Genomic DNA, 23600 nt, shown 5'->3' with positions numbered 1-23600 from the left:
TGATCCAAAAGGACAACACAGCGCTGCCGAATCCTACACATATTACCAATTAAGAACATTTTCTTGGAGAACAAAGTAAGTACAGAGCAGTGAGCGTGTATCAGTGGTGGCGAAAACGGGAGTTGCTTGCCAATACATGCACAAATAATTCCAAATATAACTCTGAGTGAGTAAATGTTGAGGGTAAACAACTATCACATGGTTAAAAGCTCTGAAAAGTCAATAATAGGTCTGACTTATGGGGCACTGTATATTTTTTTAGGTGGTGGGTCTGAACCTTTCACTTTCCATGGAAATGTGTTGGTTTAAATGTTCCACAAAAAATGACAAAATTTGGTCTCCATAGAGACACAAGCAGAAGACCTGCCAAAACCAAATATTTTGGCAATAAAACACCTGTTACTGAATAAACTAATGATGGATGAATTTGTACTATACTGTGGAACATTCCAGACCCTCCACCAGAAAACTTAAACATAGTGCAAAACCAAATGGAAATTTAACATGTGTGGATGAAATAACTTCATCTCTTTATGAGAAAATGTAATGTAGAAAGTTTGTTGCCCAATCAAGTTTTTAATTAAATTTCGTGGAACCACAATTACATCACAGAGTTTGAAATTATGTTTTTAATTCAGATAACATCCAAACAAATATTAATTTTAATAAAAGTGTTATCTTTATCTGACCATAATATTTTTATTTCTTGTAGATATTTGGGCAAAAGCATAATGTTTTTAGTGCATTTTATGAAACATTGTCAAAAAGGCTGCATAATCACTTTAATCTGTCAGTCTAGCAGTGTGCTTTTACAGCAGATGGCCTGATTTCACTGGCCTTTTGTCAAATGAAAAGTGAGAAGTTTGCTAATAGACGTAAAGTGCTGTGCTAGCTCAAATTTAAGTTTTTGTTTTAGCTCAGTCGACTAGATTTATTAGTTTGATCATGCATACATTATGCATACATATATTCTTCTGTTCATTAGCTGGAGCTCCTGTGGTAAAGGAGGGTGGCTGCAGGAAACACTACACTAGGGTTGCACACGCATACGAGCAGATAATATTCTATTCTGATAGGAAAATGCTTGATACTTGATACTGACTTTGATACAACGATGATAATGAAAAAGCCTTATTCATTACTGCAGTCTCAAGAGTAACATGAAAGCACAGGCAACCCACAACATCTACATGTTTTTGCTTTTTGCACATTTCACAATACAACCCAGACAGAAAAACAGTACAGCCTAAAGTCATATTTTAAAGGTTTTGGTCCTTGTAATATTCATGATTAAGTGCTCCTCTGTTCATTGCATTTTTAGTTGCTTGTATCAGAAACATTAAAGGATTTGATAACGTCATAAATTTAGATGGAAGGTAGGGATCTACAACTCTATATAACTCAGTTTCAAGACCAATTTCTCTCATGGGACACAATGTAGGATTATCTTATCTTATAGGTGAGAGACTATTTTTAAAATATTCACAAATGTTAAGTCCTTACATTTTGACACATTGATCTTAATTCTATCAACTGAAAACAGTCATACCTGAGTAAATGTATAATGCCACACACTTTTGTGGGAAAATGCTGATGTTTGTGCCAGTTTTTGTTTCATGTGGCTAGGCCCTGTAATTACAGAGATATTAACCATAAACCAGGTCAAAACATCTGCAATGTGACCGTTTAAAGGCAAATTGAACCATTCTGCCCTGCTCTCCACCTCAATTTTAAGATAAAACCTTCTCAAATATGGGCTACATAGAGGTTAGTTAATTAACCACTTGCTTTTGTGATATGCCCCATGGTGAAATTGAGTTTGACACTATAGCGACAGGGTCAGTCGGAAGCTGCGTCATTGCTGAGCAGTAATGAAGAACAACTGAATGGCACAAAGGCATTATGGAGCTAAATCTTTTGCCCCACAGGCCATTCCACTATAAGATCTTTGTCAGTATTCTCAGAAAATATGCCAGGATAAAATGAAGATGATTATGAATTATGAATATACTTTCAGAAAACATCACTCCCCCACATGTGAGGCTCCTACTATAATATGTAGGGACAGTTGCTTCGGTTCTTGTTATTGTCTTTTCCTCAAAGTCGGATGTTTTTTCAATGCTGTAAATATATTGTCCCGGGGATACAATTAAATGTACCGTATTGGAAGAGCATGTGTGTTTGAAAATAGCAGCAGCAGCACTACTGAATGGACGTGTAGACAGTGACAGACCGGCTCGTTGTCACCCACATTAAGAGCTTAGCCTTCTCCCTTCACTAACCCTGAATGACGCTGATTTATATTTTAACGTGCATCAATACTTAATAGGCGTCACTCAGCAATGTTGTTTTCATTTTTCTGTGTCTTTGCATCCTTGTAAGTGTAATAAGACAATACCACTGTTCAAAGGCCCGCAGGATATTGAAAAACATTTACAATTACATAGCTACTTATAAAGGACGAGGTTTTGATTCGGGTTTTGAGGGGCAGAACTTTTTCCCCAGATTTTTGTAATTACAATAATGTCATTCACAGTTAAACAAGTTTGATCATTAATTGCACAAGCATGGCTCTGGAAATGCATTTTAAAATCCAGTGTTTAGGTGCCACAATGTGATACAAATCTTCTGTGTACAAAAAGTCTATATTATGTTTCGTATTTGGTTTCATTCATTTGCGCTTCAGAAATGTTATATTCTCTAGCATTATGTTCTGTGGATAATGGCTCGATCCTCCCTTGTGTTATTATGGGTAGTAAAATATGTGGGGCTGTTCTAATATTGCCCTTTAAGTTGGTATTACAAAAATAGACAATGCTAGACACTTGCAGAGCAGGTTTCATATCGGCCACGCTTCACTTAACTTTTCCTTGGCATGCTTTCAAAAGTGGCACGTTCTAAAATAAGATCCAAATATTGTTTTAGATTCGACTTGAGCTGAGGATGAACTTTTCCACAAGTGAAAACTCCCAGCTTCGTTTCACTCATTTTGGCTATGGCCCTGAGAACGGCATCGGTTTCTCTATTTGTCATTGGCAGCTGTAGTTTTCTCTTAAGTGGCTTCTATCTCGATCGTCCATAGAGAGAAGAAGGTAGGTAATAAATGCCAAAGCACTCCACTATCCAAATGGCCTTTTTAAAAACACTCTCCAACTCTTGTCTCTCAATGTCAAAGCCTTTTCTATGCCGGTGCCTCTGCGGTCTAAAAACAGGACTACCGCATAAACACGTTCGGTGGCGATTCTATTTACTCCGCCCCTTTGCGCCCTGTTTCACGCTTTTCGCACTCCCCGGGGTGTCTGGGGATCGATAGCGGCTGTGCAGGGTGCTAAGACCTTTCTCTCGTTAACGCGTGCTTTATTTCAGTTTGTCAGAAAAGCTCGCTCCACCTTCAGCAGTCCATCACATGTAAGGGCTCAAACCAACATTGTGATACGAATTAGATTTAAGATATATGTTTTACAATCATGATTCTGTTCAGAGGAAACATGGACGTTTAAAAGGAGCCTATAATTTTAACTGTAAAAATTAATCAGAAGAATCGTGATAGCAGTTGACTACTAAAATAATCATTAGTTGTTTTTCTTCTTTTTTTCTTTTTTTTTTTTTTATAAAATTACATTAACCTTTTTCCATTGTACATTTTTTTACAATTATTTTTTATTGGATTTAAAAATAAGAAGGTATATACAAGTACATGTATTAAACATATTGATCACACAAGTTCTAAGTTGTGGATCAAATGGACTTATATTTCATCTTTCAATACAAATATCGTTGATGGCTTGTATTTAAAGGTCCTGTATTACTCAAAATTGACTCTCAAAAACATACCTGGAGTTGTGTTTAGTTTCATTCACACATGTTTGAGTAAACCTTTATTGTTAGTCTACTGATTGTCTACATTGGGTTGGTCATAATTGGGTTATGCATTATAACCCAGTTTAAGTTTTTTTTTTGTTTTTTTACTTCAGCCTAAACCCTTTCGGTCATGATAGAAATGTTATGTACAATCTTATACAAGTTGGATAATGTTTGATTTGAATGTAATGACCAAAAAAATAAATAAAAATAAATAAAATACATCCCCAAAGCTCAAAATACTCGGTTCCACCTTGTGATGTCATGAAGTGGTAATTTTCAACTTAACAGCTCCTTTTACCCTTAGTTCAGTAGAGATTGGCTGTTCCAGGGCTGAAATCATCCAAATGATTCTAGTGAAGGTGTATGGAGTTTAAAATCACAGTGGAGCACTTCCTGTATTACCACATCATAAGGTGGAACCAGTGTTTTCTGCTTGGGAGAAGAACACTGAATAAAATAAGCAAGGTGTGATTGTGAATGAAACAAAACAAAATGTTGTGATGTCATGTACAGGAACTTCTCAGCTGTGTTTTTAAATTCCATTCACGTTCACTAGAATCATTTGGATGATTTCAGCTCTGAACTGTCAATCTTTACTGAACTAAATGCAAAAACTAGCTGTTAACAACAGCTTCATGACATCAGAAGGTGGAACAGAGCATTTTGAGCACAAGGTGGAACAGAATGTTTTCTGTTTGAGAGAAGAACTTCAAATATGCAAGGCTTGTGTGTGAATGATACAAAACACAACTCTGGGTATGTTTTTGATGAGGAAACAATATTATAACATAGATCAGAAAATAGTGTAATATGGGCCCTTTAATACAGCAGTGAAAGCTGTGATATTTGTATAACTAGTTTCCTCCACCATGAGGTTTTGCGATTTGCCAATAGCCTCCATTCGACTGCGATTCATCTTTCAGGCCTATCCACACAGCTGTTTTGGTATTTTTACATGCTAGACCAGTCCATTATTCCCATTTGCGGGGGGTAAATATGCCCCAATTTTGCGGGTCTTCTAAACCGCCTTTGCCTCTGCCGGCTTGAGATAGGGGTAGGTTTTATCCCATGACCAAATGGTTTTTGAATAAGAACGTGAAGCGCTTTGGAGAACAGTGTCACATCGGTGCAGTCTGATTAGTGGAGACAGACACTCACCTCAAGCACAGGAACAGGAAGAAGGCGATGAGCAGGGCCACCATAGAGATGCAGTGGCCCAGGAAGTTTATAATAACTGCTATCTGGTAGTGCATCTTGCCTTTTTTCTGCAGAAAGAACAAAGTTGGGTTATAAAAAAAACTTACTTAGATAAACTATTGATCCTCAAAAGAAATTACTTACAGCTCAGAAAAACAATATAAAAGGTAAAATGCAGCAAACATTTGTCAACAAAAAGATCAATGCAGGTTATACATTTATACTACAAAATGGGCCTTTAATGGGTCTTTAATTTAAAGTGCATAAAACAGGTTTTCATGTTTTTCTAATTATTATTTGGTTTGGTAAGATAGTACCTGTGGAAGTAGCAGAGAGTTCTAAAATAAAATACCTCCAACCTATGTCCAATACAGAAAATTCTGTACAAAATGCAGATACAGTTAATGCATAAGGAAGGGATTTTTTCACAGTTTAAACTTTTATTTTGTTCATTAGCCATTTGCTTCACACTCGGTTGTGGTGAGCTACTGTTGTAACCACAGTTGCCCTGGTGCAGACTGACAGAAGCAAGGCTGCCAATCTGTGACATACTAGGCAATGTGGGTGAAGCGCCTTGCCTAAGGACACAGCAGTTTTTGCCACTGGTGCCCCACTGTGCTAACCAGGCACAGCCTTGTTTAGCTTCTGAGATCTGACAAGAACAGGCTTTGACAAGCTGGCATGGTTATAGATGATATGATCTTTTGTCATAAGTTGTACTATTATATAATGATAAATATAAGACAAATGTTAAGATTTTACAACGGAAGCTACTATAATTGTATAGTTAAAATTGTGGTTGTAAAATTTAGATTAAATGAGCCTGTAGCCTTGGGTATATGACTATTACATCAATCTTATGTCTATTAAGTCTTTTCATTTAATTATGGTATCGCTTCAAGTATCAAGTATTGAGATACTTCCTTCCATGTAAAAATGCTAGTTTTGTGACATTAGAACAACACTATAACAAGGCGGAAATTGTAATAGTCTTCGGGGCATATTCAATTTATAAAAACAACACCATCCAAATGCCCAAAGAAAATCCTCTTTACTCCTTTTCTCTTTTAATTCTGCAGAACTAGCTCCTACTGTGATTGAGTGGGAGTGGGTGCATGCACTGTTACACACACGGTTCATTCCTCTCTGTTGTTAAGCCAAATGTTTTATGAGAAAAACATGAAATTATATTTTAACAAATCACAGTAACACATCCAGAGCTATCCATTGTGATCGGCTTGCCCCTCGTCATTAGCAACAGTAATCTGCGTTGTAAGTGGATTTATGTAACCTGCTGCTGGTGTCTACTCCAGATTAAACGTGGGCATCTTCTTAATCCGCTGGCACCCGCGTACACGTCATCTCCGCCCCATTCACTCATTTGTTACAGAAGTGCCAATCCTAGACACCAAATCTACTAGAGTGATCGCAGGGAACCTTGGTTCTCATTAGTTTGTTCACCTCGTAAAAAGAATCATGGTTCAGAAGGCGGACAAGCGTGTCAGGGAATAAATCAGGCAAATTGGAGCCAGACTACAGCGAAAGACCAGAGATAGACAAATTTCTTTACTGATGAGTAGAGATGCACAAGCAAAAGAAAACTAAGGTACAACATAAAAGACAAGTATTTAAAGGTGCACTATGTAACTTTTCTGGTGAAAGGTATGGCACTTGCCTGTCAGATTCAACCACTTTGACTGGGAAATTCCACAGTATGGTATTAAACTTCACTCTTAAATTAAAGGGTCCATGTTTCACTATTTTCTGATCTGTTATAATATTGTTTCCTCGTGGCAAAACATACCCGGAGTTGTGTTTTGTTTCATTCAGACATGTTTAACACACAAATCCTGCGTATTTAGGCTCCTTCCCTCAAACAGAAATCACTTTGTTCCACCTTGTGATGTCATGTGGTAAAACAGGTGCTCCACTGTGTTTTAAACTCCACACAGATTCACTAGAATCACTTGGATAAATTCAGCTCTGCAAGTGCAATCTCTACTGAACTAAACATAAAAAAGTAGCCGCTAACTTTCTCTTTCTTTCTTTATTCTTTATTTGACAGGGACCATGTACAAATTCATTAATCTTACAAGGAAAAGATGATTTGTACCAGATTTAGCTACTGCTACTTTCCATCAATTAACAATTACAATACTTCATGACATCACAAGGTGGAACAGCATTTTGAGCTTCGGACATGTAGACTAATAATAAAGGATTACTCAAACATGTGTAAATGAAACAAAACACAACTCTAGGTATGTTTTTGAGGAGGGATTATAACATGGCTGCAAGTGTCTGCACAATATCAGACGCTCCTACATTTATTTAATTACAGATGTTTTATAGTTTTAAATAAGCGCATTCTTCTTGTGAACACAAACATATTAAGGACTGTGTGTTTACCTGATTAAGCTATTAAACCGGGTCTAATTTAGTTCAAATTTACCTAAGTAAAAATACAAGTAATGAAGTAAAAAAAAAACTAAGTTGTTATTAAGAACACAACTAAGTCTGTGGCTCAATTAAGTCTAACCACATTTTGTACCACTACATAAGACCAACCTACCGCTAGCTGCAGGAGACGCAAAACGTCACGTGTGGGTAATAAAAAATCAAACCTAACTTGTTTACCTTCCTGTTGAAACACGCTTCACTGAAGAAGTAACCTTGGGTGAATCCTGAGAGGAAATGGAAGATTTGATTGTACTCAAACCAACTTTCTCTTAAGCACTTGATCCACTCCCAGTGGGGACGTTGCATTTCTGGTTCAATACAGACTTGAAAGAGACTGCCCCCCCCCACCACTACCCCCCACCTCCTCACTATACCATCTCACAAGTCTGTCTCCATGCCGATGTCAATCACTCCACAGTCCACATAACCGCTGCCGAGTGATTCATTTCAGCACCACAAACAGGAAAAAAATCTAAGACATTTTTAAAAGGTCAGACGCCATATTTATCTTCGCCCGGAGATCGATCAGACATCAGCCAATTCAGAAAGTGTCAAAGTAAACACAAAATGAAAAGCGTCATTCCAAAAAAAAACACAAAAAAAAACGTTCCCAAACACTCGGAAATCTATAATGTACAAACGACCACAGCTGTGATATGCGTTGGGAGATTGTTTACGCGATTGATATTTTATTTGTTCATCTCAGAATGAAAATTGCCAGATGTCCATTTAAAAAGCACTTATTATGCACTGCCTTCACTGTGACAGCCGACTACTTGTCTGAGAAACTTTGTGTTATCCATCTTGGTCAAACTTTTCTTCTTGTCACTTCAGGACACAAGTTTGCTTATTTTCTGAGAAGGAGCAAACTGCATTTTGGATGAGGTAAATTTTTAAGACCTGTGACTCAAAGCCCAAATGATGGTACTTTTTCAGACAATGAGGGAAAAGACTTCTTGACTTACAGACTTAAACACCAAAAGTATCACAATTTCGACAGTGCATTTCTTTAAGCAAAAAAGCTATATTCTGTAGCTTGGACAAACTGTATTGATGGACTTGTAGTAGCTCAAAAAAGCAAATGTAATAGTAATAATGAGACTAAAAATCTAAATCCCACTGAACTAAAATTTCAAAGATATTACACTGAAAAATATATTTTTGATACACAAAACATTTATTGTTTCTTTAAAATTATCATGTGCTATCATGAGTTCAGATATAGATTAAGATCATTCAGTTCCATCCTGTTCTATTCTGTTTGTGTATTGCTTTTTTCAATATTAATAACTGTTCAAATGAGTTTTAATACTTGTTTTAGTACCAATTTGCATCCGCTGACCCCACAAAGAAACAGCACTACTGTAACAAGGACATCTAAAGATCAGCCCTGGTTATCTGCCCCATCATTAGAGGCTATAATACTCCCTACAATAGAACCATAACAGACCTAAATGGACAATACTAACACAATGTGTGTTGAGTGTTCATGTCTCCAGCTCCCAAACTCATGGTAATAAACTTCTCCTGCCTCTGTTTACAACTCTTGGGATATTTCAGTTAAATAATATGGAGCTTACATAAAATAAGAAGTAATATGTAGATAATTGGAAATAAATACAGTGTTCACAAGAGATTAGCATTTCAGTTACAGACCTGTAATTTAACTAGGCTAATTTCATTTTGAACATGCGCTGGACCTGATTTCACATGACTTGAGCTAAACTTGTCTTAAACAGCTGTTTTCTGAACTGGCATCTCAGGAGGATATCAGTATTTTTGGCGATTCAAATTTGATCACGAAAATGCTAATAACAACTTGACAACAAAACTTCTCATTCACTCCTTTAGAAGCACCTGACAGTGAAAAGTGTGTTTAACTTTCACCACACGCTACAGCAGCCTCAGGAGGTCAAAAGACTCCAGTACAACAAAGTGAAGGGGCTAAAGTTAAAACTACAGTAACCTTAGAAGGTCAAATCTCAAACTTTGCATTCTCAGTGGACCAAACTTCAAATCCCCCAAAGGTTTATAGGGTGACATAACGTGACATTTCTTCAGTTGGACATCTCATTGCAAGTTTCAGTTCAAAGTACAACGTTTAAACATAAATGGTGCCAAAAAGAAGCTAAAAAAATCAAGTAAAATGAATTATGAATTATTCCTACGAGGTTTTTCATCACGCAACAGCTAATAGAGCTGTAAAAGTAAACATTGAAGTATTTTGAGGACATGTGGGAAGGGTGCCACATTTTCTGCCTGGTTCTGTTCACTCCCCAGATTTACATCATTAGGGACCAACTTGGCACAGAAATGTCAATTGGGAATTACCGTTTCTACAAAATGGATCTCGCTTACACGCTGAGCGGCCTGTTGTCTCAAATTATGTAAGGTTTTAGCCGATAAATCCCTCCAAAAAAAGAAAAAAAAAAAGTATAGTTATGGGCGCTGTACCTGATTTTTAGTGTCTTCAAAATGTGAAAAATCAAACTATTTCATTTAAAAAGGTTTGAAGATGTCCAAAATAATTCCTTATTAATCTTTTGCATTCCAAGCATCCCAATTATTCACCATGATGTGTTTATAAGTGCTTTACACAACTATCAGAGACCAGTGTAAAGTTTTGCTGTGATGGTAAAACTAACCACAATTAGCATGGTAACAGAGCACTTTCTGATTATTTGCACATAAAATGGCTTCCAAGCATGCCAATCATCCCAATTATTCACTGTAGTGTGTTTATAAGTGCTTTTCACAACTATCATAGGCCAGTGTAGAGTTTTAGTGTGATGGTAAAACTAACCACAACTAGCATGCTAACAATGCACTTTCTGATTATTTGAACATAATATGGCCCTATAATTAGACGCAGCTGACTTATTTTGACGTCAGTAGCTGTTTATATAATGTATCTGTACTGGGGCAAGAGAAATTTAGCATGAGAAAAAAGCAGGTACAGGGTGTTTAATAAGCATTGTGATTTTACCCTGCAGATAGAAGAAAATCACATGCTGAAACAACTTGAAGCCTTCATAAATCTCTGCTGTGTTTAGACAGTAAACAAGTGTGTGTCTCTTGACCAGTGGGATCATTCTAGCAGCACATGCCGGGGTGGATGACATGGGAGGGGTAGTGACGGTAGACGAGGGTGATAATCCACACATTTATATCACAATTTTCTTACAGCCAGATATAGACACACTTACTGTCTTTATCTGTGCATACATTTGGGTAAAAATGTAAAATAGTATGTATTTTCCAAAGCTTTTCTAACATGTTACTTTATATTTAGTTAAGTTATTACTAAAGCTGAATGTGCTGAATGAATGTTCACTGACACGTGAGTAAAATAATCAGCGGCTGTGGCAAGGCTGGCTGTAGCATCAGTAGTATTAGCAATAGACTTAAAACATTATGGTTGAGCGGTCAGATCCACTGACCCACAGGTTGGCAGCAAAATTCTAGCTCCCACCGATGAATGTTGCCGTTGTGTCCTTGGGCAAGACACTTAACCCTCCTCGACCCCAGTGTCTGCGTACACCGGTGTATGAACATGTGTGTGAATGGATGAGTGGTTCCTTAAGAATGAAAAGTGCGATATAAAAATGTGACCATTTACCATTACATGCTTTTAACATAATAAATCGTTGTAATGGTTTCATAACTGCTTTAACCTGTAATGTGAGTCATTTTACAAAATGCTAATAATAGTTTCAGGAGTAAGCATGTCTGGAGTGCTTCTTCCAGCTAACAGACGATTAATTCAATTAATTATAGATTAATGTTATTTTACAGCCCATAAGCCATCCCGCTGACTAGACCCATGAGACTCCATTTAACTAAGTTTCGGACACTGCTCATAATCCATAATAGCATTAACATTAATCGTTGTATAAAGGATTTTTCATGTCTATATTGTGAACACTGGATGCCCTCCCAGTATAGAACCCTGCAGATAAATCAATGCCACTGCAACTGGGAGCGGCAGTAAGTTAGTTTCCATGACATGTTTGTGCCTAGAGCAAAAATTTGAGACAGGTATTTTCAACATGTGACTATATTATGAGCTAATCATTGAAAACTCTATGACAATAATCTTAGCATTGAAAAACATTTACTAAAAGTCAAACAGATTAATAATCAGCAGCAAGCAAAGCAAATACAATTCCTACTGAACATGAACTGAACATTGTGAATACTTTCTGTACATGTTTTTTGGCCTTAGCCAAATCAGCTGGGTCACAATGTTCTGGCTAAGTGTCGCAATTAAAGGGAGTACATGAGCACATCAAAATGTCCCAACCAGATGGTAGTTAAAGTGTGTACCAAAAAAACATCCTCATGTGATCACTATGTTTCTTCACCTCTCTCTCTGCCTCTCTCTCCCTTCTTCTCTCCATCACTCACTATCCTCTTTTCACTTTCTGTCCCCCTCCTTCTCTTACTCTCTGTCACTACCCTCTCCTCTGTCCACTCTCTACCACTCTCACTCCCTTCTTCTGTCATTCTCTCCCATCTCTTTCATTCTCTCTCCCCTCCCTCTTTCATTCACCTCTTACTCCCTCTCTCCCCCTCAGCTCTCTCCTCCCTTACTCCCTCCTTCTCTTCCCCTCCATCTTTTGCTTACTTAACCTCTTCGTCTCACTCCCCTCCCCTCTCTCCTCTCTTACTTCCCCTCCCCTCACACACTCTCTCTCTTACACCTCCTGCTCTCTTCCGCTCCCCTCTCTCCATTCCTCTCTCACGATCTCCCTTACTTGCTCACTCAACCCCCATCTCTCTCTCTTCCTCTGCACTGTATTTTAACAACTCATGCGCTTACATGACCCGAGGACAGACCTGTACAGAAATGACCTAGCCCTGCCTTTTGAGGAATTTATAAAAAAAACATTCAGCTGTTCATACACTAAATAGCTCCAGGTTCATTAACAGATTTAGAGCTCTTGTGCATCTTCAGAGAGGAGGCAAGCCCTTACAAATGAAAGAGTTACAACATTAAAGCCATGTTAGCTGTGAAATGCTAATCCCAAACAGTATTGTGCTGTGGAGTTACTAACACCTCAAGGCATGGTGGTATACAGTTGCATGTGTGTTCTATTGTGAATGAACAGTGTGTCCTTTCAGGCTAGGCTTATAAATCTTTGGCTCTAACTTGTGTTTACTATAAATACATTTCACATAAAAGTGCTGCGTTCACCATTCAGACCTCAATGTCGAACGCGTGTAGCTGCCCCACTAACGATAATGAATGTGTGAGAGGGGGGCTCGTTAATCAAGAGAATGCACTGACACACATTGCTGACATAGACTGGAAGTTAGGCTCGGATTAGTCCAGGTTAAGTCCTGGTTTTGTCCCTGATTAAGAGCCATTGATATTGTCTTGTAAATGCATTTTTGGTTAAATCTGGGTTTATCTTTGTATATTATAGCAAATGTTAGTGCAACTTTAAGTTTTTGATGCAGTTCTGGTTTTGTTTAGCTCAAGATAATAAAAATAAAACTCTTTGTATTGTGATAAATGTAGTTCTTGTTGAGTTCTTGTAAAGACCTGGCTTGGACCTACCTTTACCAAGTCCTGATTCAGCTCACTGACTATAATGAGTACAGCACGAAAAGCCATTCATTAAACAGGCAGAATGCAGAAGCACACAGCAGAGCCTTACCTCTCCCTCCAGGATGGGCTTACACATGGAGTAGTTCCCCTTTGCTGCCCAGGTCCCATTCGTCTGACACTTCCTGTACACGTTATCTGCACGAAAGCAAATGAAAAGCACCAAATGTTAGGACCACTCAATACTCCTGCTTTGAAATGTACAGCTAAAAAAGTCACAGATTCTGACCTTTTGCCTGCAGTAGGGAGACAAATAATTACACAAGTTTTCACACCACTGGCTGTCAAAAGGGTGGACCACTTTCACCCTTTCACATACATTGGTCATTATGGTCAAATGGTCAATAGTCACATTTTTATATAGCACTTTTCCACCTTCAAATCACTCTACATCAACACTCTACATCAACGCTGACACTGAGGGTGGGGAGGGTAAAGTTTCTTGTCCAAGGACCCAACGACAGTAATCATCTGTGGGAGCTGGAATCGTACGGGTCACTGAATCTGACTGTTCTACCAATGTTTTAGGTCGAGACTGGGATTCGAATCGCCAGCCTTTGGATCAGTGGAGAAACACCAACTGAGCTACTGTCTGTAAAATCGAGATATGTAAGCTTAAAATTCTTGTAGTATTAGATAGTTGTCAGAAGGTTCTACCACTTAAATTTCAAACATGGTATTTCTATATAGTTTTGACCTGTTACAAAATCCAATAGCAAAGTGTATGACCTCAATAGTTTGGCATCCCACAGAAAGCACAAAGCGAGGCAGCCCGTGTAATTCTGGTGTCAAGATGGTTTCAAAAAAATGCGAGAATAAGTGGAAAAACCTGGCATGGCTTCACACAAATGGGTATTACATATGTAGTATTCTATTTACAGGCCACCTGTCCTCAATGAAAGAGTGAATACTCCCAAAGGAGAAATACAGTATGACGACACCGCAGTAATGGGGGGTCAAAAATCAGGACTGATTTAATTTTATATGTCAAGTGGGACTTCAGATCACACAACCGCTGTTAGGGTCTCTGCACTCGAGCAAGGCGGTGCAATAATCTATGACCAATTTCCACATTTTCCTCTTCTTATGCGTGCATGGAAATTACATTTGTTAAATAGGCCACGAGGGAATCAAAACCATTTAGAGTGATGGGTATGATGATGTGTGAAGTGTCAAGGAAGAAAAATGAATTAACTTTTCACACTGTCAGCAAAGTTTGTGCTGATAAAGCAGGTGGCGTCTCAGAGCGGTGGATCACATACATAGTACATACACACACACACGCATGCATACATACATACATACATACATACATACATACGTACATACATACATTACATGCATACATACATACATACATACATACATGACCTCAGATCTCAAAAATGTTAATATCTGATTTTACTCAATAATTATTGTTTTATGTGTTTATCCAGAAAAAAGTGGGTAAAGTTACTTAGTAAACTATAGCAGTAGTTTACTCTGGGCTAAGTGTTGGGTTACAATCATCTGATCTCAATTTAAAATCCAGTCTATAAAGTTAAGCCAGTTAAGCTAGTCCTGACTATAAATAGACTAACACTTTTTCAGCCACTCCTTTTAGTTCTAGTTTGGAATACGTTCATTGTTTTGTGTTCAAATTTCAGATGAAGTTGGTTTAGTCCTTCACTTGGCATCGTCCTAAGTTTGTTTTTCAACTTCCTCATGTGGACTTCATTTCAAAGCTGGTTTAGTCATGTTAAATAGGGCAGAACAATTTGGGAAACAGATCTAATTGCGTTTTTTTTCTGACAAGCTTTGCGATTAGATTTGTTACCATTTCGCATCCAGGAGAATAGACAAAAGGATGACAGAAATATGAACAGATTAATACACAAGAATCCCATTTCAGAACATGTTTGTACAACTACAAGGTTAGCAGTCTTTATGCAGAATACGCCAGGGTATTTTGGTTTTTGTAAAGGATATTTTGGTACTATGGTAACTATTTGCTAATTGTGTGTATTCAATTAGATTTAAAAATTTTTTTATTTCAATTAGATCACGATTAAACTTGTGCTAATTTTAAACTCCATTTTGATTCTATGGAAAAGGCCTGATGCTCAATACAGATTTCAAAACCACAACACAAAATATGAATGTTATCATGTGCTCTTACACTAGTTGTGATACTAGGGCATGTATCCTAATTGCATTTTTTTTATTAGTACTTGTTCAGATGAATAGTTTCAATACTTGATCAATCAGTATCTGGGTATTAATTTTTTTTTTAGCCCTGATCATTTTGGTCTAGTTACTTGGTTCGACATCAGTTAGTTAGTAAGGACGAGCAGGAGACCACAGGCTGCACAGACATCTGCCTTCTTTCCGAGACACCATGCAGTTAATGTAATAACAAATCTCATCAAATATAACTCCTCCAGTGCTTGTCAGAAAAAAATCTTTGGCGTAATTTACACAGTGATACAGAACATCATAACAGTGGTGATGCAAACGTGGCAAAGTGATTATTTTATCTTGCATCGACCTTTACGACACTATAGGTGGGTGGGGGGATGGGGTATTTTGGCGGCGCTCAGAGGGAGAGGCTGCAGTTAATCACGCGCCCATACATTTTTTAGCGCGTGGTATGGACAGCTCTGACCGCCAGTGCTGGCCAGGGTCATCTCCATGGGTCGTTAAACATCTTTCCCCTGTCAGTTGTGGAGGGGCTCTGTGGAAAAAGACAGACAGCGGATATAGATAAAGCGGGGCAATGTTAGCTAAGCGACATCGCGAGGGGACATTGTCATCTTATGTGCATTAAGCTTCCATATGGATTACTTTGATCGTGGCTTACGGGATATCAATGCGTTTATCTGCAGAATGGGGAGCAAAAGGTCTCCGAAGGCAGTTTGTTTGTGATTTAATAGAGGAACACTTACTGGTATGTTTGTTAGCATTCCAGGCATTTTTCAAGTCAAATGTGGAAGAGGTGAGTGTTTGAGAGGTGAGTGAAACATGACCTGCTAAACTGACAGCTTTCAGAAGATGTTTGGAGATATCTAAATTACAGAGTCCTACAGTAAGGCCCCATTGAGATTAGTGATGTCACGATACCAATATGTCAAAGTCGTTTCTATACTAAAGAAAAGCCGCCATCATTTTTCACCACTACAATAACATAAATGCTCTTTTTTTTAATCAATATAATAAAAATTTCAACTCAAAAATAATAGTGTGCTTAAAGAAGACCTATTGTGCTTGTGTCTGCTATATAGTTATAATCCATGACATCTGTAGATTATTATGTCATAAATTGGAGCAAATGTGACCCCAAACATCATCACAACAAAGCTCCATGACATCCTGAATAGCTCCACTTCACACTAGCGAGTAGCAGGGTTTTTTTTCCATTTGTACCAAAATGACTACGCGATGCAGCCGAATTCTACATGTATCACCGATTAAGAAAGTAAAATTGAAGAATAAATAAATACGTCACAGCAGGCTTATGCCGCTAGAGGTGAAAACGGGGATGTATCAGCAATATGGCGTCTTTAAAATAATCGATTCAAGATTGCTCAAACATGCACGAATCACTCCAAAAACAACTTTGAAAGGGTAAATGAGAAGGGGAAACAACTATAACAAGGTTAAAGTGATCTTGCATAACATGTCTGCTTTAAATATTTTACTGTGGTCTTTTATTAGTTATGACACTGATCAAGACCATCAGGACCAAGAGAGATCAAACCCTATTTATGTAATTTGTTTCAGTAATTATACTAGTTCAAATAAGTCTGTACTTCCTCCTTATGCTATCAAATAGTATCTGGGTATTGATTTCTTTGAAAACCCAAGTCAAGATGGGATTTCTTGGTCTGCAGAGAACATCTACAAAATTGCAGCCTGTGTGATAATTGCAAACAATCAAACCCCAATTTTCATTAACCGGTGAATAATCTTGCAGTCCCCAAAACTCTCCAACTGTTATAGAGCTGTTTCACTCATGGACAGGTTCTATATTTAGACCTAGTTTATTCCTGCATAACTGCCTCATCTATAACAACTATTATTGCTATGTTATGTTTTGTAATATAGCTCCGCTCTAATTCACATATTGCATTCACCCACTTTGCTTTCATCATTTTTCAAAGACAGCAATGACAAACAAACAGTCTTTGGTTGGTTTATAGCTTGGACTGTGACCAGTAGCACTAGTCTCAATATTTACTGATCTACTCCATCACTTTGAAGACATTTCCCTTCAAGGACAAGGAATGAATGATAGAACACAGGGAGAAAACATTATGAAACGCTCGTGTGCACATGCTTCTGTGATGTAGGCTTGTAGGTTTTGATTTATTTAAATAGATTTGGGGACGCTTGGAGATAAAATGGCATTGTGTAGCCCTGGGCCACTAATGTGCACTGAGCAGCATGGTAAAAATAGCATGTTGATGGTGTGTGGGGTACTGTCATCCCCAATCAACATTGCCAAGCTGGTGTTATTCCCTAAACCCCAACTGCAATATCCTTGAGAGCGTTCAAAAAATGCACCTTTGGGGGGGGTTCAAAATTAAACATCAATATGACTTAATACTGACTGTGAGATGAATGCTTTTAACTGGTGTTTCGATCAATGTGAATGATAGCTGCAATCAATAATAATAATGAAGTTTGAGGGCACTCGACACATACAGGACATATGGCATTTCCCACAATGATTTCTGAAAAGGACATATTATGCAAAATCATCTTTTTCAGTGTTAAAATGGTTATCTCCTCTCATTTACTCACTCAAAGTTGTATTTAAAGTGATTCATGCATATTTAAGTAATCTTTATTCTTCTTCAATCAAGACAGCATTGGTCAAAAAATACAGGCCCACTGCTCTGTACTTACTTCAAGCTTCGATTTTTTCCCTTAAACGGAGCTACGCATAGGATTCAGTAGCTTTGCTGTCCAAAATATAAAATAATGTTCCAAAGGGTGTCATAGATTAAAACTATACAGTAGAAAAAGGCATAATATGTCTTTGTGGATGACTGGTACTATTTAAGACATTTTTATGTGCATTTTTTAAATACAATTTAATATTACTAAGATCACATGACATTGCACAGCTTTGCAATGTCTATCCTGTGTTTACCCATGTCCTCATTTGGTCATGATGTAGACTTGGTTTAGTTACCCACCCCAGATTAAAACTGGGGTGGGTGAACATTGTCCAAATTATTAAGACTGTTTTTTCATGTTATAACATTTTAAAACAGACCTATTATGCAAAATTGACTTTTCAAAGATTTTAGCCATGTTATAGTTGTTTCCCCTTCTCATTTAGCCTCTCGAAGTTGTTTCTGGAGTGATCTATGCATGTTTGAACAGTTAATTCCTTATTTTAACGACATTTTGCCGATCAACCCTCATTTTCATTGGCATATGCCCACTGCTCTGTACTTACTTTATTCTTCAATTTTATTTTCTTAATCGATGATACATGTAGGGTCCAGCAGTGTGACGTAGTCATTTTGGTACAAATGAAAAAAAATCTGCTACTCGTTACTCTTTGTTGTGATGACATTTATGCTAACATCAGCTTCCACTGGACACTGCAGTATGCTAATGCATAAATCAGCAAATTTTCTTTTATTAAGTTGTTTTAAATGAGTATTGCGATTTAAAATGTACAAATTATAACATAATGTTCCACAGGTAACACAGATTATAACTACATAGCAGACATAAGCACAACATAATCATTAAAAAGGCAACACCCCAAAGTGCCTTTACACTAACACTTTACAAGAAATTCCCATGGCTGAACGCTGAACCCTGGTTACAAAACTCCTTCTTACCGAGATTTTCTTTTGTTCTTACTTAATAAATTCAAGTGCATGTTCGGCCTTGGCTTTAACATCCTCTGTTTCGCAGCCCATAATCCCACAGCCCCTAAAAGAATGTGATGTTATTCAAATTTTCAAGACGTCGCCTGATTGGACGAGGCTTCTACGGGTCCAGAATCATCCACACTGATTTAACTTGAGATGAGTTACTTTATATAGAAAAGACTACTTCAAAAACAAAGCACGTACCCATAGCCAAATTTAAACAAAACCAGCTGAAATTCAGAGCTACGACCTTGAAGGCTTAACTAATAAAATGTCCCAATGCAGACTGAATGTCATTAAGGATATGTGCTTGCAATCAAAAATGGGGACTGTAATCCTCTTTGTAAGTATAGTCATTTTATTTTTATTTAGATGTGCAAGCAAAGAGGTGAGGCGAGTTTAAGGGCTAAAAAATAAATTATGGTGGATTTACAGTGTAATACACAACCATCATTTCTGATCATATTTTGTAACACTAGATCTGCTTCTCACACTTTCAAAGGCAGAACATTCTATTTGTTTAACTGCCCCAGAAAGTTAACGGAAAAGCCCAGATAATTAAAGTAATTACAGAAATAAAAATGCTTATATTAGAGTGAATGCGAATTGGACACTAGGGGCCAACATTTCTGTGGATTGGAGGTTAAGAATTTTAATACTCCCATTTTTGTGTGTCCAAAAAGTAATTTGATTAATTTAACCTGTGTTGTAAATGTAACGCTAAGTACATGTACTGGTTAATTGCTGGTTCCTTCTGCTAAGACCAAAGGTATACATACACTTTACTGTTCCCATAGTAAATTGTGTTCTCTGCATTTGCCCCATCCCATGCTGCTGGGGTGCTGGTCAAGAACAGTGGGTGCCAGAGAGCAGCACCCATGTATCCATCTCCGGATCTTGAGCTAGGCTTGGTCAGGACTATCTTCATTAGAGGATTTTAGCTATGGCGTTTTGGGTTGATGGGGGAAACCGGAGGAAACCCACCAAAACACAGGGTTAACATGCACAGAAAGACCTGGCTTTTCTCTGGTGTAATAATAATAATAATTTTGTTTAACAATTGGTTTAGTCCAGATTTGGTCCAGGTTTAGTCCTTTTAAAACCCATTTAGACCTGGATAAATTATTGTCAAGAGTATCATAGAATGTGAACTGAATAGGTCTGCTAGTAAAAAATAATTACAAAAACTAGACTTGTTGTAAAATAAAAGTAGGAACTCGCGGATGGAGGCCAACATTTCTGTGGCTTTCTGTATTAACATGTATTTCAACACAAAATGATGGCAAAGTGCCTGTAGCAGAACATGCACTGCCTCAAAGCATCAAACTGAAACTATAAGATGAATTCAATTCCTTTAGGTGGTGCGGCCCCCAGCTTTATTAGCATTCTCCGGCAGTCTCTATGAGGGAGCCCAGAATAATTCACTGACAGCGTCGTAAAAGAAATCTATTTGCATGGGGCTCACAAGCTCGTACTGCCTAAAATAACTCTTCATTTTACAGCAGCCAAAAAAGAGACAGAAATCCAACGTGTTCAGTGGTGTATACATGATAGACAATAGAAAGACCCACATGATACAGAAAAGATACATTCATAGAACAGTTAAGTACATGTTCTGGTCTTCTAGGACAGGAATGAACAAAGATGAAGGAAACATGGCTTTTCAATTCAGTCAATATTTTGATACAATTGGTTTAGTTGTGTTTTAGAACGTGTTTAACCCTGAATTGATCCCCTACTTTGACTATAGCACTGGTTTAGTGATGGATTGGTATAGACAGGGATGGACTTGACATTTAACACTAGCCAATTAGTCAAATGTTTCTACATTTAGATTAGACTGCTAACAATTTCAGCCTCAATAACCACTTTGGCTAATTGAATGTTATAAATAGACATAGTAAAAGGAAAATTCAATTCTGTCAACTGGACAGAGTGAAAATGTTTGGCTGCTCATCCAAGTCCCCCCATTCCTCTTCAAAACGGTAATGGGGGGGCATTTATCTCCTATTTATAACTCCATCATCAGACCCAAACCAAAACAAGGAAAACAATAGTGATAGCCAGTATGCTAATAGGCTGAGAGCACCCATTAGGGGCCTGAGCCATTATGCAAAACATGACTCAGGCACAGTTCACACATAGTGTAGTTCAATAAACCCAGCCAACAAACAGAAACTGTAAACAAACAGGTGTGTTAGTTTCAGTGTAGGGCCTCCCTTCAGACACATATAAGGCCGTGTTGACAAGCAACCTGAAGAAGCGGCTTGGATGAGCAGTCTTCACTCTTAGAACGTTTGGTCTAGTTTTACTATGGATCATGCCTGAATGACTGAGGGATTACACAGACAACATTCTAAATAGACTTATTATAATGCATATTGTTTAATTTGGTCCCTGTCCAGACATAGAATAGCATTTCATCATAACTGTACATCTAAAGCCATATTTTATTACAAAGACTATCCTATATAGAGCAAAGCATAACAACTACCATACTGTGGCAAGTACAGTAATTGGCTAGTAAATAAAGACTAGCCACAGTGACCAGTAGCCCAAGCCTTGGTATAATCCTGGTTTGGTTTTGGTTTAGAAGTAGATTCCATCTATAACTAAATATAAGGTGCGTTCACACTTGTCCTGATTTGGTATTGGGTTTTGCCCATTTTGTTGTCATGTAGGTTTGGTTTGGTCTTGCTCGAGTCCTGGTTTAGTCCTGGTGTAGACCAAGATTAGTTGTGGATTTAGTCACAGTATTGTAGCAGTTTTGATGTGGAGTATGTGAAAGTGTGAATGCATCCTGGGCTGCAAAATATATCTCAATCTGATCAAAATTATAGGCTGCAATTATTTAGACAATGGAATGTCGTCTGCACAGATAACACAACATATCCTGTCTCTTAATAGAAAATTTTGTTAGAACTGTAGTTTAGACTGTTTATCAACCCATATTTCAGTTTTTTCTCAAATGTTAATGCTCCTGGAGCTGTTACAATGTGTACTGTGAACAGAATGCCCCCTTTTAAACATATATTACAAATCTAATTGGATTTTGTACCATCTAAGACGAAGACTTAACTTGGTCTACTTATAGACTTACACTTGGTTCAAGTTTGAGACTATATTTAGACCTGGTTTAATCTTGCTCTGGTCCTTAAATTAGACTTGGTTTTAGTTCTCATTTTATATATATATCTCCTAGCACCCATGACAGAAGCCTTTTTGAGAAGGGCTCCTGGGATTTGATTGTTCTGTGCAATGTCTAGTATATCTGTATTAATCTTTACTTAGAGCTTGGTCATTGTTGCCAGTTGAATGGGTATTAGAAACAGCAGAGGGCCTGTGCCAGGTGCTAAATCCTCCCTCTGGAAACAGGAGCCTAGGTAGGCACACTCCGATGGAATACAGGCAGGAGTCCAAGTCTGAACGGAGAGACATGATCCGCTTTGCACTGGACAAGCCTAGATCACCTCCGGAGGCGCTTTCCCCCATTTTAAAAAGTCTCATTGGAGCTAAAGTGATTGTAAATCCGACCACCACTGAGCAAATCAGCTAACTTAAATTTAGTCTGGCATAGCTTCAGATCAATAGTTGCGGCTCTTCCTCCTCCTGTGAATTTCCAGAGGGGATTCAATTAAATGCAAAACAACAAGAACATATGGGGTATAAATAAGAGTGGGTGAGGTGTTTTCACTAGTGTCAAGCTTTAACAAAGAGCTAGTGAAACAAAATGTCAATACAATACTGATTCCCATGCACTTTCAGCCACTGTTTGATCTAGAACAGTCCTCTTGGTCATTTTCACCCAGGTTTTGAGGTAGTTTAAGTTTGTAGTGCTACTTTTATAGCTGCTTCATTCTATGTTCTGGGTTAAAATATCTTACATACATCTAGACACACAAAGTGGATTTAAGATGTTATTGCATATCCTGGAATGTTCCACAGTATGGCATTAAACATATCTAAATTGTTTTGTATTGTATTGGTTGACAATACCATGAAAACATGCACTCTGACTGTGAGTGGGTTTGACCTAGAACTCAGCCTGGTGGTGTTACCTGCTTGTCTTCATAGAGATATATTTAATACTGTGGGACATCAGGAAAGTTACATAGTGTACCTTTCAATACAAAAACCTTTTTATGTACAAATAGAGCGTTCATGGCTTTGAGCATAAGCAGAAAGAATAAGGTGTCATGTGTTCTTTGGAAAAACGCTGCTGCTGGTACCACTTAACACAGATGCTCTGCGGGCATGATTGTACCTTTAAATAAACAGTTTTGAAATGAACCTGCCTTGTGTTTTATTTGAGTGATTTTCCGACTTGCTACGGTCTCAGGTGAAGATTTGTACCTGCCTGTCTAACACTCACATGGAAAAACTTAGCCTCACCTCATTTTCAATAAAGTTATAATGTGTTGAATTAAGAGAAAGCGTGAAATTGGAGAAGTATCACAAAAACTGACAAGATGCGACGCCAGCTTTGGACTGGTTGTGTACACTGGCATTACTGTTGTTTGAATGAGACGCCTCACAGTTTGTGGAAAAGATTTAGTAATTGACAGAACAGCGTGCCCAAAGTTAATCAGGGCTTG

General features: G+C 37.8%; 1 protein-coding gene across 1 annotated transcript in view; it reads right to left on the bottom strand.

Annotated features, from left to right (window-relative positions):
- The window catches only part of LOC117387549 (corticotropin-releasing factor receptor 1-like), a 64876-nt gene that overhangs the window by 16859 nt on the left and 24417 nt on the right, over positions 1–23600 (bottom strand). The window contains exons 5-6 of the mRNA XM_033985074.2: positions 13185–13270; positions 5023–5129 (exon numbers count right to left, since the gene is read on the bottom strand). Of these exons, the coding sequence (XP_033840965.1) occupies positions 5023–5129; positions 13185–13270 (193 nt within the window). The remainder of the gene's footprint in view (positions 1–5022; positions 5130–13184; positions 13271–23600) is intronic.

Source organism: Periophthalmus magnuspinnatus, chromosome 19 (assembly GCF_009829125.3).
Source record: "Periophthalmus magnuspinnatus isolate fPerMag1 chromosome 19, fPerMag1.2.pri, whole genome shotgun sequence".
In the NCBI taxonomy this organism is placed as follows: Eukaryota; Metazoa; Chordata; class Actinopteri; order Gobiiformes; family Gobiidae; genus Periophthalmus; species Periophthalmus magnuspinnatus.
This window is presented reverse-complemented; position numbering and strand designations above follow the sequence as displayed.